This window comes from Bombus bifarius, unplaced genomic scaffold (genome assembly GCF_011952205.1).
Source record: "Bombus bifarius isolate JDL3187 unplaced genomic scaffold, Bbif_JDL3187 scf7180000008047, whole genome shotgun sequence".
Classification (NCBI taxonomy): domain Eukaryota; kingdom Metazoa; phylum Arthropoda; class Insecta; order Hymenoptera; family Apidae; genus Bombus; species Bombus bifarius.
Genome location: NW_022884413.1, coordinates 2,879,408 through 2,900,280, shown reverse-complemented (window position 1 = coordinate 2,900,280; position 20,873 = coordinate 2,879,408). Strand labels below are relative to the sequence as shown.

Here is a 20,873-nt window from a genome sequence, read left to right as displayed (position 1 = left end):
CGATCCTCTTCTTACAAATGATTTTACTCGTTTTCTCTCGCATAGAGAGGAAAACAACAAAATAATAATACCTATAACGATCAAAGGAAAAGTGTCGTGCTTGCGTTTGAAATTCTTTTGCGATTAAAGTGTTGTTTGCGCTTTAACAGGTGACAAACGATATAGTTTGTCACGTTAACGAGCAGACGCTCGTATATCGTGGTGAACGATATTTGATTAACAATCAGTAACAATAAGAATACTTTGGAGTAGCGATAAGAGAAGAAACGACGAAACGATGTAGAAATATCGGCGTGAATGAACTTGTTGTTCGATCCAATGGAAAAGAAGCTAGATCCAGGGACTGGAAATTGTAATTCGTTTAATCGATGTAACACGCGGGAAAAGATCAATTGGACGAATCTTTGAGAACGGGGAGTCATCGAAAGGCTCTCATATGGCGGTAACCAAGCGTAAAATCAGGCTTGCCGATGTTTGAGCGACGTGTACCGGTACGTGACACACTTTAACGGGGTTATGCGAATTGCATTTTGCTCGAAAGGTCCCCGTCGCACACCGATGACAATTGCAGATGCGATCTCGGATGCACATTCACCGGCGCGTTGTCGAGACGTTTCGCTCGACCTAAAGTCGTGCTACTCGTGTCAAATGACATCATCGCTGTTGCCTCCATTTGTATCTACATATCTGTCAAGGCGTAGGATAGACTGGATAAAGTCGAAGAATGTGTTATTTCGTCGTTATACTCGTGTTATATCGTCGAATGCTCTTGTAACACGTTTAACGGTTAAAAGTATCAATTAATAAGTATTGTCCGTTTTGAAATCTTGTTGAAACTTTTAATTCAACGTCTCACGGATCAATACATATCGTTGATATATACACGAAGTGGTACTTTCTCTGGAACATTTATTTCTGCCAACAATGTTGCATGCAAATGAAACAAAGGCCAGACAAATGGAGAGAAAGTTTTAACGCAGATATCGTACCAATGCTTCAACGGAGCTTGATATAATTTTTTCCATGTTGGTAAATTTCGAACATGAAATGCTCGATACATAATTCGTTGTGCTATGTTTTGCGATATTTCTCGATATTCCTCAAGTTCTGCGCAAAAGTAGAGAGCTTTCAAATCGCATTAATAGTTAGACTTGAACAGGGTGTCGCGAGTTCACGCAAAGTTATCGAGCTTCAGCGATATCCAGTCACGGTGGTAGTTGTGTGTATATATATATATATATATATATATATATATACACACACACACATATCGTTTCACTCGATATTTTGAGCGTCAGCAAAGGTGCAAAAATATCGTACTATGCAACGGAAATAAACTGTACATGTGTTACGAACTTGTAGATTTTTCTAACGTAGGAACACGTTATACACGTAATTTACGCGTAAATTTTGTTGGAATGCTTGTTTTAACGAGCTTCGAATAATTCGATTCGATAGGCGATGTCTGTTACGAGTCGAACATTCTCTTTAGCCAATTTCAATTCGATTGCCTCCTGGCTATATGCTTCTTACAAACGTTTCCAAGGAACGTGTTATGGATCATAAGAGAGGAATAAGATGCATTCGTTTTGATAGCGTTTTATAAAGAACCTATATGGAAGATGAGATTGGTCGAGGAACAATTCGGAACGAGAAAAGATTCTGCTTTTCCATGAATTCTTTGGTTTTGCGAGCGCGAAAACGCGCGACAAGCGGCGTGCAATCTCCTCGGAGGCTAATAATACGAACTGCAAAAGTCTGCTTGGCGAAGACGCGCCCACGCGTCGCAGTTTCTAGTTCGAATCTCGAGATGATTTTAGTATCTCATCGTTCTTCGCCCTAATCGCGCGTCCGAGTTCCATTCCGTTCGCGTTTTCACACTGAAAAAGCGTTTCGCAGTTGGCGTGTTCGACTATCAAATTAATCGTCTACCTTTTCTTTCGATTTGTTAAAAAGGAATTATTGTTATATTTATGAATAGAAATCGTTTGATAATATTAACATTTTTAATAGATTTTTCGACGTATAGTTGGTCGTTTGCGAAAAGTTGAGGTATATTCGTTCCCCTTGGAACTGGTGAATTTCGATCGGTGGTGATGTTTCTATAGTTCATCGAGGCGGCTATTGCGCTATTGACTATCGTTCGTGAAAGTTGTTCGAGAGCGCACCAATACGGAGAAGTCGGGAAAGGACACCCCTGCGAAAGAAAAGGCAGGGCTACCAACAAGCATTTGCGTAAACGGGTACGAAAATGCATTTCTTCGCGTTCGCTTTGTAGCTGATCTGTATCGACTATAATATCGGATTATTAAGAAAACGCTGCTATTGCTTTTCACAATCGACTACGTTGCGGGTATTTTCTTCTCTTGTTTCTGAAAATGTTAAGTATAAGAAAAGCAAATGACCGTGAAAGTCTAAAACGTTAAAGCGACTTGTAACTTTTTCCTCCCGGGGCATCGATCAGTCCGTTCGAGAGACGAGGTTGGATGATTCATAAAAATAATTGATTTCAAAATTAGTTGCGCATTCCGCGCGATAAATCTTCCTCTGACAGGCTCGTTGCCAACGTTGGCAACGTTGGCAACGTTGCCCACACTTGAACCAAAAAGACCATGTTCGTTAATGACTGTTCAAAAAATCTAACGTTCGCGAAGTAAATTATGGTTTCTCGTCGTCGTCCGTTTCGTTCTGTGTCGTTTCCATGAAATTCTCATCTATCACGTTCCACCTAGAAATCCGGCGTGGTGCACGATCTCGACGTTCACACCGAGATAAATCTCAGTTCCGTGAAAATCTCGTGGAGGGTTAATAATCGAGAAGTGGTGTGGAGTGGGGGAAAGCGGAGAAAAGTGGGAATTCGCGGTGCGGTGCGGTGCGGTGGCAGGAGTGGGAGGATCAGGGGCGCGAAAATCACTACAGAGAAATCAAGTCGCTCCAGTTTTGCTAATAAGGCCGCCGTCGCTAATTGCTTACCGTCACGGCAGCTGGTCCCTTATCGTGTGAAAGTAATCGTCACAGCTCTCGATAACGAAGATCGTGGAAGAGCGCATTGCCGAAGATAGATTCTCAGGTTTCTCTTTTCTACGGTTACTTACACGCGTGTAATCGCTACCCCTCGTGAAAGAGAAACTCTTCCCATTGTATGGCACGAGCGTAAACGCGCGTGCGCTACCGGAAGCTTACACGTGTACTTCCTACTTACTGTTTACTACTTACTACTTACTACTTACTACTTACTACTTACTACTTACTACTTACTATCTACTACCTACTACGTATTACAGTTCGGTGCGTGAAACACCATGTGCGTCTGCCGAGCGCACGATGCTCCTTACCACGAGAGTGTAGCTCTCCGCGACAGATTTGGCAGACGTTCGAGCACCGGTTAACTTTAACGCTTTCCCTGATTTTTTTACCAGAAATATTTTTCAACCTGGTCCCGTTATCAAGCATTATTTCGGCAAATAATTGTCAAAAATCAGCGAGTAAAAACGCTCTCACTGACTCGGTAAATCTCGCATTTTACTGTTAAAATTAGTTTTTCTATTTATCATTTTATACGTAGCTAATATATATATGTATCGTAAAAAGTAAACATTGGAATTCTGTTCCTTTTAAACGATATTGTGATTATAGAAAGAAGTAAAAGAAGAAAGGTGAAAGCTTTTAGGCGTAAAAAGAGCGTAAATTCGTAGCGTAATTCTTTTTAATTAACTGCAGTGCCAAGACAAATTAAAGCGGTATATCTTGAATAATTGGCATCGAAACACGTTAGAATACGTGAGTTGTCCTTTAAATCTTAAACATTTACGTCGCACAGACGTCGCCCATACACTTTCCACTCTATGTTAATAGACTTTTCCTTGTTTCTGTTGCAGCCTGAGCGAATGTTACTTCGCGGGCAAGGGCGCGGCCTTGGTTTTACCTCCGAACGAAAGGGCCAGACCTTCGAGAAAGGTTTCCGCAGCAGGATGCGACATTCAACAGCACCTGCAATCTATGTTTTATCTGCTCAGACCGGAGGAAACCCTCAAAATGGTGAGTTACGAGATCTTAGAAGATACAACCGTGTCTAGTTGCGAAGAAAGTTTTCTTTACAGCGAAAGATGGTTTCTTAGTTTACTAAGAATAAAGCATATACATCTGGTTGTGACGTTCGTTCGAACACTTACGATTCGTAAACGTAGATTACGCGAACAAGCGTACACGTATATAGTTCGTCTGCAGCGGTTTATGTAACGTTGAAAGTTGTTTCGCGTATCTTTTGCTCGAAACATTATTGGAGATTCTTTGGCATTCTCCTTGCAACGGTACGATGAAAAAATCGCTACAAGGTAAAAACAAAGATAAAAACGGGCTTGCATGCATCGATTATGTGCATACGATCGATCGAGCACCGGCCATGACATTTTACGCGGACAAAAGCTCAAGGATAGAATCTATTTTATTTGAAACGTGCGTTGCAATCGATATCTCGAGACCGCGAATTGTCTGCCAATTCCGGGATCTTGAAATTGACGGCAGAGGTTTGTTTAGATGTTCTGGCGCGCGGTTTCAACCATGTTTCTTGTCAACAGGCGCAAGATATTTTCACGATTGACATTTATCTCCAATTTAATGACTAGACTGCGCATTTGTACGCATTCCTACATCTTTATGGATATACCTGAAGAAAGGGAATTTACTTCATCTAGATCTACTACTACATCTAGAAATTTGTTTCATCTACCAAATATTATTATAACGAATACACTCTATTTTGAGTATTTTATATAGGCATCTTTGCAAAAGTTTCTTTTTCGTTAGATCTAGCAAAAAATGCATAAAATTCCGGTAATTTCGATATTATTTTTCCGAAATTTCTCATCACCTTGCTTTCTTTCCAATTATTTATCTATTTTTGCTTAAGATATACAAAAAGCATTTCTCTCGTCAAAGACGAGCTAATGGTCGAGTATCTTTGAACGCATTTTCCATCGGAGAAATTGGAAACGAGCGTCTCGTCTAAAATTATCATGCTTCGCTATGTCGTTTACGTTGCCACTGCAGAAAGTCCAGAACCTGTGTGAACAACCGACAGGTAATAGCACCGTGACGTCAGGCAATCCTAACGAGAGCAAACCAGCGATCGGTGGTTGCGAAATCTCTGACCAACGCGTAGCTTTCTACGTTCGGAATGAGAAGTGGTCACTGTTGTTTCGGAAAAACGTAGCTGCCTCGGTGCGATTGGAAAGTTAAAGACCGACCGATGTTGATCGTTACACGATTTCGGTTTATGTTAGTTTTGGAATACGAATAAACGTACGTTCATCGGAATTGGAAGCAATGTAAACGATATAAGTAACCATTTCGCCCCTTTTACGCGAAAACCACGAATATGCAAATTTTCACTTTTACGGCAACGAAGTATCGATATCTTTTTTCTTTCGTCCTTAATTATATGAATTAAAGCAAGGAAGCGTGGGATGAGAAAGGTGACATTTTGCGTATTGAGCGTACACAAGCATTCGCCACCAAAGATCGACGAAACGGACTTTAACGCCGATATCAATTCGCGAAGCGCGCGCTCGAGGAAGTCTGACTCGATGATAAGAAACTGGTCGCGTAGGTCTTTTGAAACGACAAACACGTCTCGAGTCGTTTGCCGAGCGGAAGCGGTCGTTTCTCATCGGCCGCGACCTCAATGTGTCGCGTTCGCCGACGACCCGCGCATGTGGGTCGCCTTTAGCCCACTTCGCGATAGTTCCAACGACACCAGCGACTCGTACCGATCCCACGTGGAAGATTCCAGGTCGTCACGCGTGTGTCGCGTGTTGGATGCGACGGTGACAGTACTTTTTGAATTAGAGCGACAACTCTCAATGCCGTTGACCCTATGTCTGATCATACGTCGAATTAGATTGGAGATTCTATTTCATTCGATTCTTTTAACTCCCCCCCCCCCCCGCCCCCCTCCAATCTCTTTGTAATCACTTTAAGAAAAATTCGATTTCACCGTTTAAACTGTCTTGAATTCTAAATAAAAGCTAAAAGAAATGATCGAGCATGGTTCGTATTCCCTTTGTCCAGACGAGATCACGTATTTTTAATACGATAGCACAATGCGAAAAAAAAAAAAAGAAACGAAAAGGCTTGTATCGAGTGCAGAAACGCGAATTTCACGTCGTCCTTGACACGGGTCTACTCCGGCAGGGATGCAAACTGGCCTCTAGAAAAATAAGCTTCGACGAACCTCGACCCAGTTCAAACTTGTTACATCGCCGACAAGGAGCAGAATAGCGTCTTCTGCGGATCGTCTGCTGTGTTTCAATAATAACCTTCGATCTGCGTAACGATGGTCCACGATGCTCCTACGGAATGAAATTGAAATAAGAAACGGTTCGATCGTTACTGACAAGATGGTGTTAGCCGCTAAATGATGTTGAAATTCAAATATTTTACGAAATCTGAAATATCGAATGTCGATGCTCCATAGGTATGCACAATTTTTCACTTTTTGGAATTGTACAAATTGAGTAATTTACGTTCAAGCTTATCCCTTTGATCCAACGAATTGGAATATAATATCTTCGGTTACTTTTTCAAGAAAGTCGGTAAACGTGTCCCTTCGTTACTTGCTTCAAATTTTTAATTTACAAATATTTAAAGCAAGTATATTATCATCTTACATCGTCGTACTCGATCGCAAATTAAATTATTTACTCGTACGACTAGTGTAATGTTCAATGAAGTTCTAACCTAAATAGATCAGAGTTTCAACTAGGATATTGAATTTCTCTTGTATAGGTTGTGTTCCATGTTATTTCAAAAAAAAAAAAAAAAAAAAAAGAAAAAAGAAAAAAAGAAAAACAAGAAACGAAAATGTGGGAAATTAGTTGAAATAATACGTTATTTCGAGTTATTTGTCTGGCTAAGTACTAATGAAAGAAAAGATCGACCGCTATCGAAGAAACACATCCACGTGACAATCAGCTGATCGGTCGTAGCCATTCAACTGCATAGAACCGAGGACCATTTGATCTTGACATTCTCTATAGCTGGCCAAGTTATCGACGTACGAGTCACGAAACAAGCAATAGGAACAGAATGTACGCGTTGGGTACGAGCGAAATATGGTATTAGAATTCTGGACAGAACAAGCATTCACGCTTGTTAAAGCTGTCGGGATTCCTCTGCGAGCGGTTGCGGGACGAGAAACTGGTCCCTACAAGGACAACGAGGTAAGGGGAACGTATGATTCGCCACAGGTCGTTTCGTCCACTGCTTTTCAGCAGGGCCCGTTACTTTTTACGCTCGCAGTTAAACGCACGCATGCAACTTGCCCTCGAGTCGAACCTTTTATGCGGAAAGTGTCAGTGACCTGGCCGACCATTAACCTATTCGCTTGCCCACTTCCGGTGCATTGTGCTACGCTTTTGGTTTTCGTTTATTCGCTGGAATCGGGATTTTCCCTGGTGACGCATGCTTCGGCCGATCGTGTTTCGTTTTATTGGCGAAGGAAACTTCCTAAACAATAAAGGTAGTTTTTCGTTCTTACAGGGATTTCAGCGTATGTTTTGTAGATAAAGATACGGCGTGAAATTGGTAAATTGGCTATCCGTTTCGATAAACGTGGTGGAAATAGCGTAGTAGTTGAGTGAAATTGGATCAACTAACTAAAATAGGTATCAGTTTCCGAGGAAAACGATACATACGTATATGTATAAATTTTCTCTTGTATATTTCGAGAAATGAAGTGCTTTTATTGGTCTATATTAGCGTAATTAAATGGTAATACAACGCGGTTACATCAGTTGAATATACACGATGATGTAAACTATCCATATTCCATCGATATACGTTAGCCGCGCAGTAACGTAATATGTAGTACGTTGTCTTGATCGAGCAGAACGAGTTGCCTATAATTAATTAAACGCGGATGAATGGCGATAAGATTGCTTTAGGTTGTCTAGTTAACGGTGAATGTCGTCAGCGATGATTTTAATGTGTCACAGGGATTCGCGATAAACAATGCTTGTGTCATTTGACGTACGATGTCGATTTCATGAACGTTGCGTTTGACTTTTGACAAGGAATTTTTTCCCGATCAGACAATAATGTTCCCTATGTCGTGATTGATCGATTTGATATCATTTATAGTATACTTTGTTTTTTACAAGGCAATGATATAAAAAGAGAATTATAAATATGCATTCGTACGGGATACGGGTAGATGTTGGACCGTTCGCGGAGAGACGCGTTTGCGGTGGATCGCGTCAACGAGAGTCGTAAATTCTCGTTACTATTCGACGATCCACGCCACGAATTGGTCGATCTCCTATTTCGTTTAGGATAATGGAGGTGGTTGACTGATCGTAACACTGAGGTAACAGGTTATAATATATACTTTATTCCAACAACTTTGTACATATAAATAGTTAGGCAACTTGCGTACAGACCTATTCTCAGAGGCGTATAAATAGTGAGTTAATACCGATGACTGATCAAGGAACGAAAAACCAGTCAAGACATTGACTGGTCAACGGATGAAAAAGTGGTCGAGAGATGTTGACTCTAAGGCTGACAAACCAGTCAAGTTCGGTGACGATGCTGTCGCAGAGAAAAACTATTGTTGGAGGTCGGTCGCCCCACCATCGGTCGCTTGCGGGTGGAAATGACCGTTGAACATGGGAAAAAGCCGACCTTTCCTGATTTCTTACCTGACTGAGCAATAACCATAAGGAACGTCTCGACTTGAATGTATTTTATAACATTTAATTATGTAAAATACATGTGCTTAGTTTTATGACAGTTCCTTAGGATTATTGCGGTCCGATTAATTATATTTGCACAGCTAGCTAGTGAATGCCTCGAACGTGGGATGGTTTCTTATTTATGTAAAGAGCCACCGGACGTAACAATAGACAGAGATTAAAGTTGTACAGGTATGTCGGGTTTGTCGGATTTGCGCTGGTTTTAGGGGCGCGTTGCGTTTCTTCATTAGGACAAGCCATTGTAGTTGTTCAAAGAGGTTTACATTTACAATGGTATATACAAGTGTTGATTTAACAGGGGCTAACAATTAAACATGATTGTTAGACACTCTTAAAGCGAAGACAATGTTCTTAGGTTCAAACGAATCCACGGTCAACGGGATAACTCTTTGTACAATTGGATATGTTTTGTAACTCAAAGTGACGTTAGCTGTGACGTACGGTATCTTTCAGACTGACTGACCAGACGTTGTGTGTAAACTCTCCAAGGTGATCATAAGAATAAAAGACTGACACGATCACACTTGTCAATTGCGTATTGATCGGGGTTATCGACAAAGTTCCAGACGCCGTTACTAGGCCGACTCGCGTAGAGCCGTCGTTGCTCCTGCCCCGGGACTTGTTCGTTAATACGGCGTGTGTCCCTCGATATTGGTACTTCTACTGTTAAGTAAAACGTTCATCCCGTGACCGTGGCTACGTTCGGTGACCAGTTGTGTCACCTCGACCCCAAGCCCACTGTTATAATACTATAATGAACAGCTATAACGAATAGTTTAGACCAAAGTATTGGGAATCTCCCCAAAATTCTCTACATCTCCGACAAGTACCTACGTGTAATCATATTTCAATCTTGATAAGCCAACATCGATCGAAAGTTAACGTTAATTTTACCAAAAGCTTGTAAGTGTCGATAGTAATTTAAAAAAAGGTGGGGAGGGGAGAAGGAAAAATAAACTGAAACGAGTCGTTTCGTCGAGTTTGATAGTTGCGGTGATAAACCACGTGGCAGTCACGGACCAAACAGTGCTCGTGTGATACTTATCGCGTAACATTAGTGGACGTAGTAGTGGCAGGATAAATTGATCGAACCTACGCAACGTCGGAGCGTTCGTCTGGAGCTGAGATGATCGTCCGGAATATCGACGTCAACGTGGTTTTATCGGTAACGCTGACCTTACGAAATCGCGGAAAAGCAGTGTCGCGTGGGCGACGATAATTTATCGCGATAGTTCCGTCCACTGAACGGGAGAACGATTTATAGCCGCAGAAGCGTGTTTTAGATCCGGCCGAACTTGTTCTTTGCTACTGTATCAGCCATGTACCGCGACAGAGTTGAACGAAATTGGACGTCGCGTCGTGTCGCGTCGTTTCGCGTCGTGTCTCAAAAGCCAAGTTACCATAGGGAGTTGATAGGAACCGAGGAAGATTATATGTATAATGCGGCAGTTAGAAAGCAAGCCAATTTTCCGGATTTTTGTCCGTCAGTGGAAAATCCGTAATCATCTATGTTTTTGAAAATGTAATATTTAATTCGAAATTATGGCAGTCTTTCATAGGAGAGCTGTAAAAGGAATTCTCTCGAATGGTAGACGTGGCATAAAATGTACGAAATAAAATTAAACGACACGAGTAAATATCGATAAAATTCTACTTCGAACCGTTAAAGGAACATCTATCGAACGTTATCGGAAAATCAGAACAAATCGTATAATTTATATTTACGTTACGTTATGATGAAAATCACCATATAGCTAATCAGCTATAAAAACGCGATTCACGATACTTTTATTTATTTGACCGATGGGAAACGTATTCCTTTTAAACGTATTCTATATTCTTTCGTCAAACAGATTTTCTATTCACGATGAAGCATCTCGTCGGAAGTCAACGAGTCTAATTTCAATGTTCGAACACTCTCTGAACAAAACTGGGCTATCTCGCCACTCGAGCTCTGCTAAAACGGGTTTTACGACCGGCTTCTGGCCACCACCTTTCTTGCTTCTTTTTGCTTCTCGTTCGATTCTTCTTGCCGCGCCCTGTTCAATTTCAAGGCACTGGTCTCGTGAAAATTCTCTTTTCTCGCCCTTCCTTCACTGTCAGATGCGTCGAGATTGCCTAACGCATAACGCAGTCCACTCGTTCGCACGCATCAAAAATATCTCATAGATGGGACAAAGGATCGTTTAAAAAAGTCTACTTTCCTGCCACTTTTGCCAAATTTAAATTTACGTAAGATTGTCGTACGAATATTCTGACTATTCGCGATATACTTATTATACAGTTTCTTAATATAGAATATACCTGATTCGTAGCAAATCTCTTCTTTAATTTCTTTCTTCTTTAATGCGATTGATCATTGACGATAGCATAACGTTTGGAGAGCGCCTTTGATCGGTCTAATAAAAAGCTTGAATCTTCTTTTTTATTTTCTAGATTTATACACGATTTTTCTTTTCGCGTTCCTACGAAAAGTAGCTACCGAATGAATAATAGCTTGCCCAGGAAATCAGTGACGTAAAATCGGTCGGTAAAATACGGTAGTCTGTCTCAATACCGTTGGCCGTTTTATTCCGACATAAATCCCGTGAAACGAATTTCTTCGAATCTTTTCGCCTGGACACCAGCCAATGGCCATTAAGCCCAGTCCGCCTATTACGCGATACCGTGACTTTTAAGTAGTTTTTCCGATCTGTACGTCCGGGTATGTCCCGTGAAGTGAACGCACGCATTCGGGCCACGATATACGCACAAGCTGTTGCTCTCAGTGTCTTTAGTACCTGTTCACCTTCGCTCCAACAGGATGCCGTGAATTTGCAAACGCAGGTGTAATTGGCCTGTCCGGCCGATCCTGCGAGTACCCACTTGGACGCGATGATAAGACCCGTGTTTCCGACCACTTTCAAGATTTACGGTACTTTTTGGTGGTGGTTTCTCGTTTTCGCATTGTTTCCAGAGAAGATAAGTTTCCAGAGAAGAATGTATACGAGCGCGAAACGCGTGAAATCGATGCTATGCTAGGTTTTAAATTATGGTACTTTGGTATCGTTAACGAGATTTGTACACTTTGTCGAGAAACATTGAAAGGCAGAACAAAGATGAAACGTGGAGTGATTCGCGAATGTCGTTTAAGATCTTTTGTACAATACGTTCGATATATTTCACCGTATGGAAACCGATTTAAAAGGATTTCCGCAACAAAAACTTGTTGCGCGAAGGCGGGAGGTCGTTGGTTAGCGACGATGACAAAGGTTCGAAGCAGGGAAGAAAATTCGCGAACGGCGCGATTACATAAATAAACGATGGTATCGCAGACCCGTTCGTCACGGTTCGCGACGAAGCAACTGGTCCGCGGACTTGAGCGATTCCATTCGCTGACAAAAGCCATGGTTTTGCAACCGAGCCGTGTCAAAATGTGCACGCGGTGCTCTTGATATAATCGCGCTTGCCTAACGTGAGAAAAAATACGGTCTCGTTGCGTAATCGGTGATCCACGCAGCGATTTCGACGAAAGCCTTATTTTTCTTCGGTAATCGCGAAAGAGTACAGAGCTTTCGGGGTTGATAACGGTTTTATGGCTATAGAAATATATTGGTAAATCGTAGAAAGTAATTTATGAGCAGATGTGAGATAAGGTGTCGATAATAAATATGTTGATTCGTAAAGTATCAACGTGTCTGTTAGCTAATTAAAAACTAATTTCAAATGAAAACCTTATCGTTGATTAATTCTATTATTTGTACATTATTTTATCGTATTTTTGATTGAACGAAGATAATACAGGAGCTCGAATAATTTATTCAAAGTTGTAAATAATATTCCACCGTATCCGACTAATGGGCGGTACATCCCTTTTAAAATTTCGCTAAAATCCTCTATCTACTCTCGTTCTTTCAATCGTTAGTCAGTTTTAACGATCCACTTTCCTCTAGGCATCCAGGAAGCGTTCAACGGCGCAAAGTCCAAAATTGAAAGAACGACTTTGATCGAAAAGTTGCAACACAACTAAGATGAAATATTAAAACTCTGACCGATGGAAGCCACGTACCAGTAGGTGCATTCGTTGTCGTCGAGCAACGCTGCTCGTATCTCGTCGACTTATAATTACTCGGGTTTTTACGCAGCGCAGAATCTTGGAGGACACCTGTGCAACTGGAACGAACATTCTCGGACAGTCTGGACCGCATCTCACAGAACTGGCGTTCGTTTCACCGATCTGCTTATTAGCTTGATAAAAACTCGTTAGTCGAGTCGTAGCCCGTCGAGTTTACGTGTGTGTACGTAAAGCTCGAGATAGAAGTCTACTTTAGAACGGGTTGCGCGTTCAGTTAGCGGTGAAATAACACTTATCCGTGTCTGTTTGTTTCCTTTTCACCGGATATGTATCGCGTTTGGTTCGGTCGTTGTTTTATTTTCTTTAAAATAATATATACTAGCACGAGAAAATTTGTGATATTGTTTCAGCGTGGTAATATTTCTGATGGTTTTTCGTAACGTTTTGTTAGGACGAAAATTAAATATACCGGAGATAACGATGATTTTCAAAATTAATCTGCTGTTGGAAATCTGGTCAATTCTTGGATGAAGCGAAGAAGCTTAATCGGAAGTCTTAACTTGAACGATAGGTTCTATCGAAATTCCGAACATTCTCTTTTCGCGTAATTAACACCTACCGAGGAACGCGCCATTTTCTCTTCGAAATTTTCTAAAATATCAACCGAACAGGTGTCGTAATTACGAAAATCAAAATCTATTCTGTCGATAAAAGTTAAATAAACACGACGATAGGATTCTCGATTTATATTAGAATTTCACGATAATGAAATTTGAAAGTTATTCAATTTCAAAACCTTGGGATACGTAATACGATATATTCCAGCTGTTAAACGTATCTTCCGATTCTCGTTGTCGCTTATACGATTAATCTTTTTTGTTACGCTAATGGTTTGGTATTTTTCGGACTGTGCACGAATTTTAGAATAACTAATCCGTCGTGTCGGACCATGATTTGCGTTTACCAGTCGACTCACGTGCAAGTCGTTACACAATACCGTTACTCGTTTGACGAGCAGCCTGGGAAACGCTATTTATCGTCAAATACGCTTTCATAGCTACGATACAATGAACCTGATTTTTCTCATAATCAAGAAAATCATACGCGTAATCGGAGGTCAATGAAACACGGCAACAGCTTTGCTTATATAGCTTCGAGAAAATGGTTCGCTTCGCTGTAACTTCCTGATGCACCAGATCGCCACTGCGCTCCACTCTTTTATGTATAGACTTTTTCTGTTCGCGATCTTCCTTCAGATATTACGCATATGAAAGAACATTGTCAGCAACGATCGACTTGTAACCGAATTGTATACTAAAGGATTACATAACGGTAAGTAATAATAATGATAAGAAGAGCATTCTTCCGTCTTTTTCTAGAATGCTTTTATCCGCGTGCCCATAGTCGTATCTCTAATGGATGCTAGATTCGGCAAATTCTCTGCAGGACGTGTCCGACAAACTCCTTCGTGATAAATCGTCTAATTTTTGACGGATTGAGCGCTAATCGTGTCACTAGCCTAATAACGAAATCTCTAACGAACAGAAAGAGCGATAGTTTAACTTTTCGCTTACAAGATGTAGACACGAGGCGTTTGAAATAAACTGCGATCAGCAACAGACTTAAGTCTTAATTTTCACGTATACTTACTGACTATGAATATCAGATCACTACGCTCACGAATTTATGTTACCTATATTTACAGACAAGGTTATCTTCCTATACACAAGTATAGAAGTTTTATCTATCGTTAAATGCTTCGATTTCAGGATATCGCTTATAAAGAAATAAATAAATTTAATTTAATGTTTAACGAATTGTTATACTCACGTTATACGACCGAACATTATAAAAGTCGAATCAAACGAGGAAGAGAGTAGGAAACGATATCACTGACACAAGTAAAATGCATCGTAATTACGTAAGTAACGAAACAACTTTTTCTTCCGCAATGAGAGAGCAGAGCAAAAAATTGTGAGTCATGTACGAAGCATCGTATACCAGTTAAAATGGAACCTAGTTCTTTTTTTCTTTTTTTTTTTAAGTTCAGCCAGGAATTATTTTCAAAGAATATTGATATATAAAAGTACGTAACAATCATCGCGTTTATACAATAGGAGAAGAAAGTTTAGCATTTTATTAGTTACGTTACTTTGAACTTTACGAGCGATAATATATTACTCCGAGTTTTCAAATACCATACAATTTAGTTTAACACGGTTTAGATGTTATATATGTAGTACGAATATTTATTACGATTGTTATGTATTAGGAATTGCAGTTTTGCGATAAATGTTAAAGTAGAATCTTTCGTGATTTGTAGTAAAATGATGAAATCTAAAATGGATTTTGAGGAGAATTAAACTTAGTGTCATTACCATTTCTAACGAATTATATCGGTCATCCGATCCAAACTTTTTTTTTGAAACGAGAGACGACGAATAACCATCGAGCTGTTGTTTTCCTAAATTTAGTTTTACAATATAAAATATATAATTTTAAAACGGAGCATTCACAAATCCCGCAAGATAAATGAAAGAAATTTGATCGACGACAGAACCATTTTTCATCATTTTCACGTAATGTATTCGCTATTTTCGTTACGTGACGAGCATCGACGTGAAATACCTATTGCATAACGCAAAACGTGAAAAAGGTATCGATCTCGCAGAAGTGAAATCTCTGACAGTAATAAATATCGTGCCTCTCGAGAATATCGTGATGAAAAAATCCGTAATAGGATAGGAAAAACAAAGTGACTCGAAAATAGGATACTATTGGCAATCAGACCGTTGAAACAATTCATTTTATACTAGAAAATTAAGATTAATTAAATTAAGATTAAGATGAAAGAAACGGACGAAAGAAATCTAAAGATTCTGGTTAAATGCTTATTATCTCTGTACCTCTATCTTTATATCTTCGCCAAATATTATTATTGGTTTGAAGCATAGCAGCACGAAATTAAATGAAAAAGAGTGGGGGAGAAAGAAACGAGAAACGTTTAATAGCCATGAGTTCAACGTAAATCGTTTGACGAAGAACGGTGTTAGCAAATACGGTGGAAAAGTGGGACAAGCTCGTAAATAATACCAGAAAACATGTAATTGAGTAAATGGAGTGATTTTTCCAGAAAGTTTGTCCTTTTTACGTACGATTCTCTGGCCGACGACTTTCTATCGAGGTTAACAGAGAGTACAGAGATATTGTCGTAACCGAGTCGACGCGACGTTATGGACGAGAAAGACGCGTCCGATCCGTTGACCTCGATGTCTCTTGGTCGTACAAGATGTGGACAAAGTTGTGGTGTGCAAGAAATCACCTCGTCTGTCACGGCCCTCTTCCGACCAAGAAATTACTCATTAGACCAAGTATATTTTAAGTAGCTTCGAATTTGGCCAGAAAACTTTGAATATTTCACGAGCACTTTGGAAAAAAGATCGAAACGTTTTGTTCGAACTCTTCATAAATGTCTTACCGATATGAATATTTTAAGAGATAATATGTGATCGATAGTTTCAAGTACGATCGAACATGGAATTAAAATTATAATTTAACTTGTTTTCAAAGGTTATGTCGTAGAAAGCGTGTGCCAAATAATAAAAAGTAAGTCACTTTCATCGCTAGAGAGAGAGTGTTTTTTTGTTTTCTTTTTAGAAAATAACCATAGTAATGAACATTAAGACGTCGTTGGGATAGACCTCCTGTCGTCCAGTGGAAAACGAATTAACCGTAATTAAGCACGGTGACATTGGGTTAAAAGACAACGTGACGCAGAACAGCTACGGCTAACCTGCCATCACGACATCCGATAAACTTGCTCCACTTTCGAAAGGGCCGACACGACGTTTTGCACCCGTGAAACTGGTTCGGCACGAGTTAACTCGCTACACCTTTTATCATGCGCGGGTGCGCGCGCGCGCACACACACACACACACCAGCATAACAATAGATCTCGAATGTACCACTCTTGGTCGTTCTCATTTTTCTTCTTTCTATCGACGACTAGGGATTTTCAAAGGTTTTTAAAATGCTATATTTTAATCGCAGAATTACAAATATATATGGTAGATAATTAAATATATTATTACTACATTTGTTAACAAATAATTTAAACTTGATCTGACGATCGTCGGACACTTGTAAGCGAACGGCGCTGAATAGTACGATACGATCCAACGATACAAAGTCAACGTCGCTATATTATGAATGCGTAAATTTGTGATCGAAGCGTGCATCGATTACTCTTGTTCTCCGATCGAAAACCGACGGATGTCTGCGGTGAGCCAATACTCGCGAATACTTCGTTCTCGGGTCGCAAGTAATTGGATCGTCCTGAGAAAGTTCACTGACTTTCGGAGCTCGTGTTCGAATCGGTCACAGTTTCTTGCTTCGACCAAATGGAGCCTCCTTTTGACCCAGTCAGCATACGTTTCCTACCCACTAACAGAGGGTAAGAAATTGTTTCGTTGCTCGTATTGGACGTAGATACGCATTTTGGCTTGAGTTATTTCGCGTGAATGAGTTTAGACTCTTGATATTTCCTGGCCTGTGTTCTTCCCGCCTGCGCGAGATTTACGGATAGAATATGCTTCAGCTTATTTTGTTTCCCGATAAAACAAACCGTAGGATGATGATTAAAAGTAGCGCTATCTTAAGGTCATGTGTAAAGTATGCGTCATCGTGGATGAGCCATCTAGCGTTTATTACCCGTTATAGCTACGTATTAATTCGACACGTCCATTTTTAGTGGTTACATTATTCTCCATATTACTCGATGTATTCGTCGTTGTGCTTGTAATATCGCTAGTATCGCTAGTATCGCTAGTATAGCAAACTAAATTACTACGTTTCTATAGAAGAATATATGTATTTTGTCATACGTTTTAGCACAACGCACTGTCTTTGGCACGTCTAACCCTTTCACCGCGACGATGTTATAACAGGGATCGCTCTCGGTACATACAATGGCGTTAGCACACCTGCGAGCCAAGTCTCGAAACGATCAACGGACGAGCATGCCCAGCGCATCATCGCGATCGTTGGTGACTTAACTGACAAAACTGATTTCTCATGTTGCCACCCACCGTCCGACCGCGATCTTCGTTTCCCAAAAGCTGGTGCTAGCTTTCGCGAGAACCTCGTGGCTTTTCCGACCAATTATTTCTACCGGCCTCTTAACAACGCGAGCTGTTTACCGAACCGTTTACCGGAGCCACGTCCACCTGTACCGTATCAAGCAATAACGCTGTTTGCGACACGATATCGACGCTATAGCGTGTACATCTCTCAAAGAGGAATATGCGAGTGTCTAGCGTCGAAGGTATCTACCATGATTTATTGTACGATGAAGATGAAAATAATAGAATAATAGATACCGAATATGTACGAGATTGCTCATCATCGGTACGAACGAGATCAGAGACATGGAGCGCTTTCAAGCTTTTGGCCGGTACTGTATCAGCTCGTTCGCTCGTACGGCCATTTCTCGATGTATTATTTCGCTCACACAACGAGAGAAGGAGAAAGAGAGTTAGTTGTGTATAGCGTGGGGTGATGGTAAGACTCGTTCGCAGAATGGAACGAAGCGACCGTGTGAATTTATCATCGATCGCGAATAGAAAGGGAAAAAGGAGCGACTGCGGTGAGGGGAAGCAATGGATCGGGAACCTTTTAGTCCTGACTTCTGGCTGCGGGGTCCCGTTCGATGATCCGAAACGACGCGACGTCTCTCAACGATTCGCTTTCGTTTCACGACGCTGCAGCTGCACCGCGGCGACGCGGCACGCTCACGAAGCACAGGCATCGTCGATCGCGAAACACTTTCACGGTGGCCTTTCGCGATTCCTTCTCGTGGGATCCTCGTGGGATCCTCGTGGGATCCTCGTGGGATCCTCGTGGCTTCGTCGAATCGAATCATCTCGAGCTCGAACAGATCCTTCTTTCGATCGCGAGACACAGATAGCGGCAGGTACGGCGTGGTGGGATTGCTCGAGTCGTCGCACAAAATCCTTGACGCGCTTGAAATTGAAAGTGAAATTGTGTTTAGTAGCAAGGCGTACGATATTTCAATTACAGATCCTAGACAACGCTATTTCTTTTATACAGGGTGTTCCTACAATTGTTCCTACTATGTATTTAGCGCAGCATTTTTGCGATCTAGAATGATATTTATCAATTATTCTTTGTTTAAATTAAAAAATAAAATTGCGCGAAGAAATTTCAAACGATCAAACGTACACGTGTGTACATGCAACGAAGTGTGTAAAAAAAATATAGTGTAACCGAAATTTGTGAACCAGTGGTATCAACCGGTATATTCGGTAATTTATCGACTACCGTTATCTAGCCAAACGAAGATCGATGTATTCTCGGAATCGATTTTGCAGAAATCAACTTCGGTGGCGATTTGCGTGCTCTTTGGGCATTGGCTCGTGTTTCTTTTCGCGACCGATATCTCGAACTAGTTACACGATTGCGTTTCTTCTCGTCACGCGCGTAATCGTGTGACATAGGTACAACGACCCAGTTTGCTATCCTGTACGAGCTGAAACGCATTTTCTCAGACCGAGCGGATACAACGCGCGTCTACGTTGCGATACTAGATGTGAGATTGCGAGAGACTCGCTCGTACGGACTGTTACGGTTCATCGGCCAACAATGTCCCGATAAAACGATCGAAGCTGCTCAACGATTAGACGTTTTGTTTGGTTTAAACGCTGCAACGACGATATCTCGCTGGTTTTTATTAAGAATCATAGCAAGTTGCAGTCATTTGACTGTAATAACTGGCGAGACCCCGAACGTAAAAAAGGAAAAGGTATAGCAGCGAGTAGGAAGAGACGATGGTCGCGTCAAAGCTGGTCAGCGTCGAAAGCGAGAGACGCGCAGTCGGACATCGAGAGGGAGAGTTTGATACGGGCAGAGCACGAGTTGCAGTTATACGAGGACGATAACATCTCCAGACGTTTCTGCCGAGCTCTCAGACGACACTCGAAAGCACGCTGCGTGCCGGCCACTGCTCGCGTCTCCTGCCTACTGAATATCTTCGGTTCTTCGTCACGCGTACGTCCTTGAAGAGGGCGAGTTGAGATGAACGCGGGACGAGTTATCCAAGGTCGCGTTTGCCAGCCACTCGAACGCGTTCTGGCCTTTTTCCATATCTTGCTCTCAGGTACGCGCGACAAAAGGGCTCGTGCGTGTTTGCGAAACACTCGGCCATTACCTCTTCCGGCGCCAACGTACCGTTCCATCGCCTTCGGTAAAATATTTTCCACCGAGAATGCGTTACCTGCATTTGGATGCCACCTTGTCGCCACGCGATCTCTGTCAAATACATGGCGGAGAAATTGTATAGCGGAAAACTGTGTGTACTTGTAATTTCGGATCTGTAACTTGATAATTTACGAAATTATGCAAAATTGTACAGCTGATTTGTCTCTATTGTTTTTTTTATATTTTTCTATATACGATTCGAAGAAAAGGAAACAAACTTCTCCGCGGATTAATCCGTTCGACTGGATAAAAACATAGCGGATGAAACCGGGAGTATCTAATTCGAGATAACGTTTCTAGACTCGAACTCTCGTATGATCGTCGTTCGATGTTAATTTCCGGATGCCGTGATAGCCGTGTAGCGGCTGGAACGAAAGACAACGTCGACTCAGACTCGGTGGTTAATTACCTTTATCGAGCGATTTTATTCGCTAAACACGCGTTACAAAACTTTGGCAGCTAAACGCATGGCGGAAGGAAATAGGCATGGCTGCTGATGTTGTCCCATAAGGAGACGCGGCCTGCCTAATTAACCGTTTAACAGGGTTAAGTGTGGATAATTACTGGGCCCGGAAGTGCAATGTCCCAGCAATTGAACGCGCCACCACACAAAATGTACAGTCAACAGCTTCGTATCGCCAGTTATATTTCCTTGAAAATTTCACCGATAACGAGCAATTTGTTTATTTTTATGCTTTGCTCGCTTTCTCGTGCAAAATCATCCGGTTAGATGCTTATCGGATACAGTTTGCTGGACATTGTTATAAAGAAACAACATCGGTCGGGTTGT

General features: G+C 41.3%; 1 protein-coding gene across 4 annotated transcripts in view; it reads left to right on the top strand.

Annotated features, from left to right (window-relative positions):
• Positions 1-20,873, top strand: part of LOC117207869 (protein phosphatase Slingshot) — a 72,162-nt gene that overhangs the window by 21,674 nt on the left and 29,615 nt on the right. For 3 of the 4 annotated variants that reach the window (XM_033448528.1, XM_033448529.1, XM_033448527.1), the window contains one exon: positions 3,879-4,038. In XM_033448528.1, the coding sequence (XP_033304419.1) occupies positions 3,879-4,038 (160 nt within the window). Of the gene's footprint in view, positions 1-2,031; positions 2,244-3,878; positions 4,039-20,873 lie in introns of those variants that run through there. The other variant, XM_033448530.1, reaches the window with a different exon arrangement.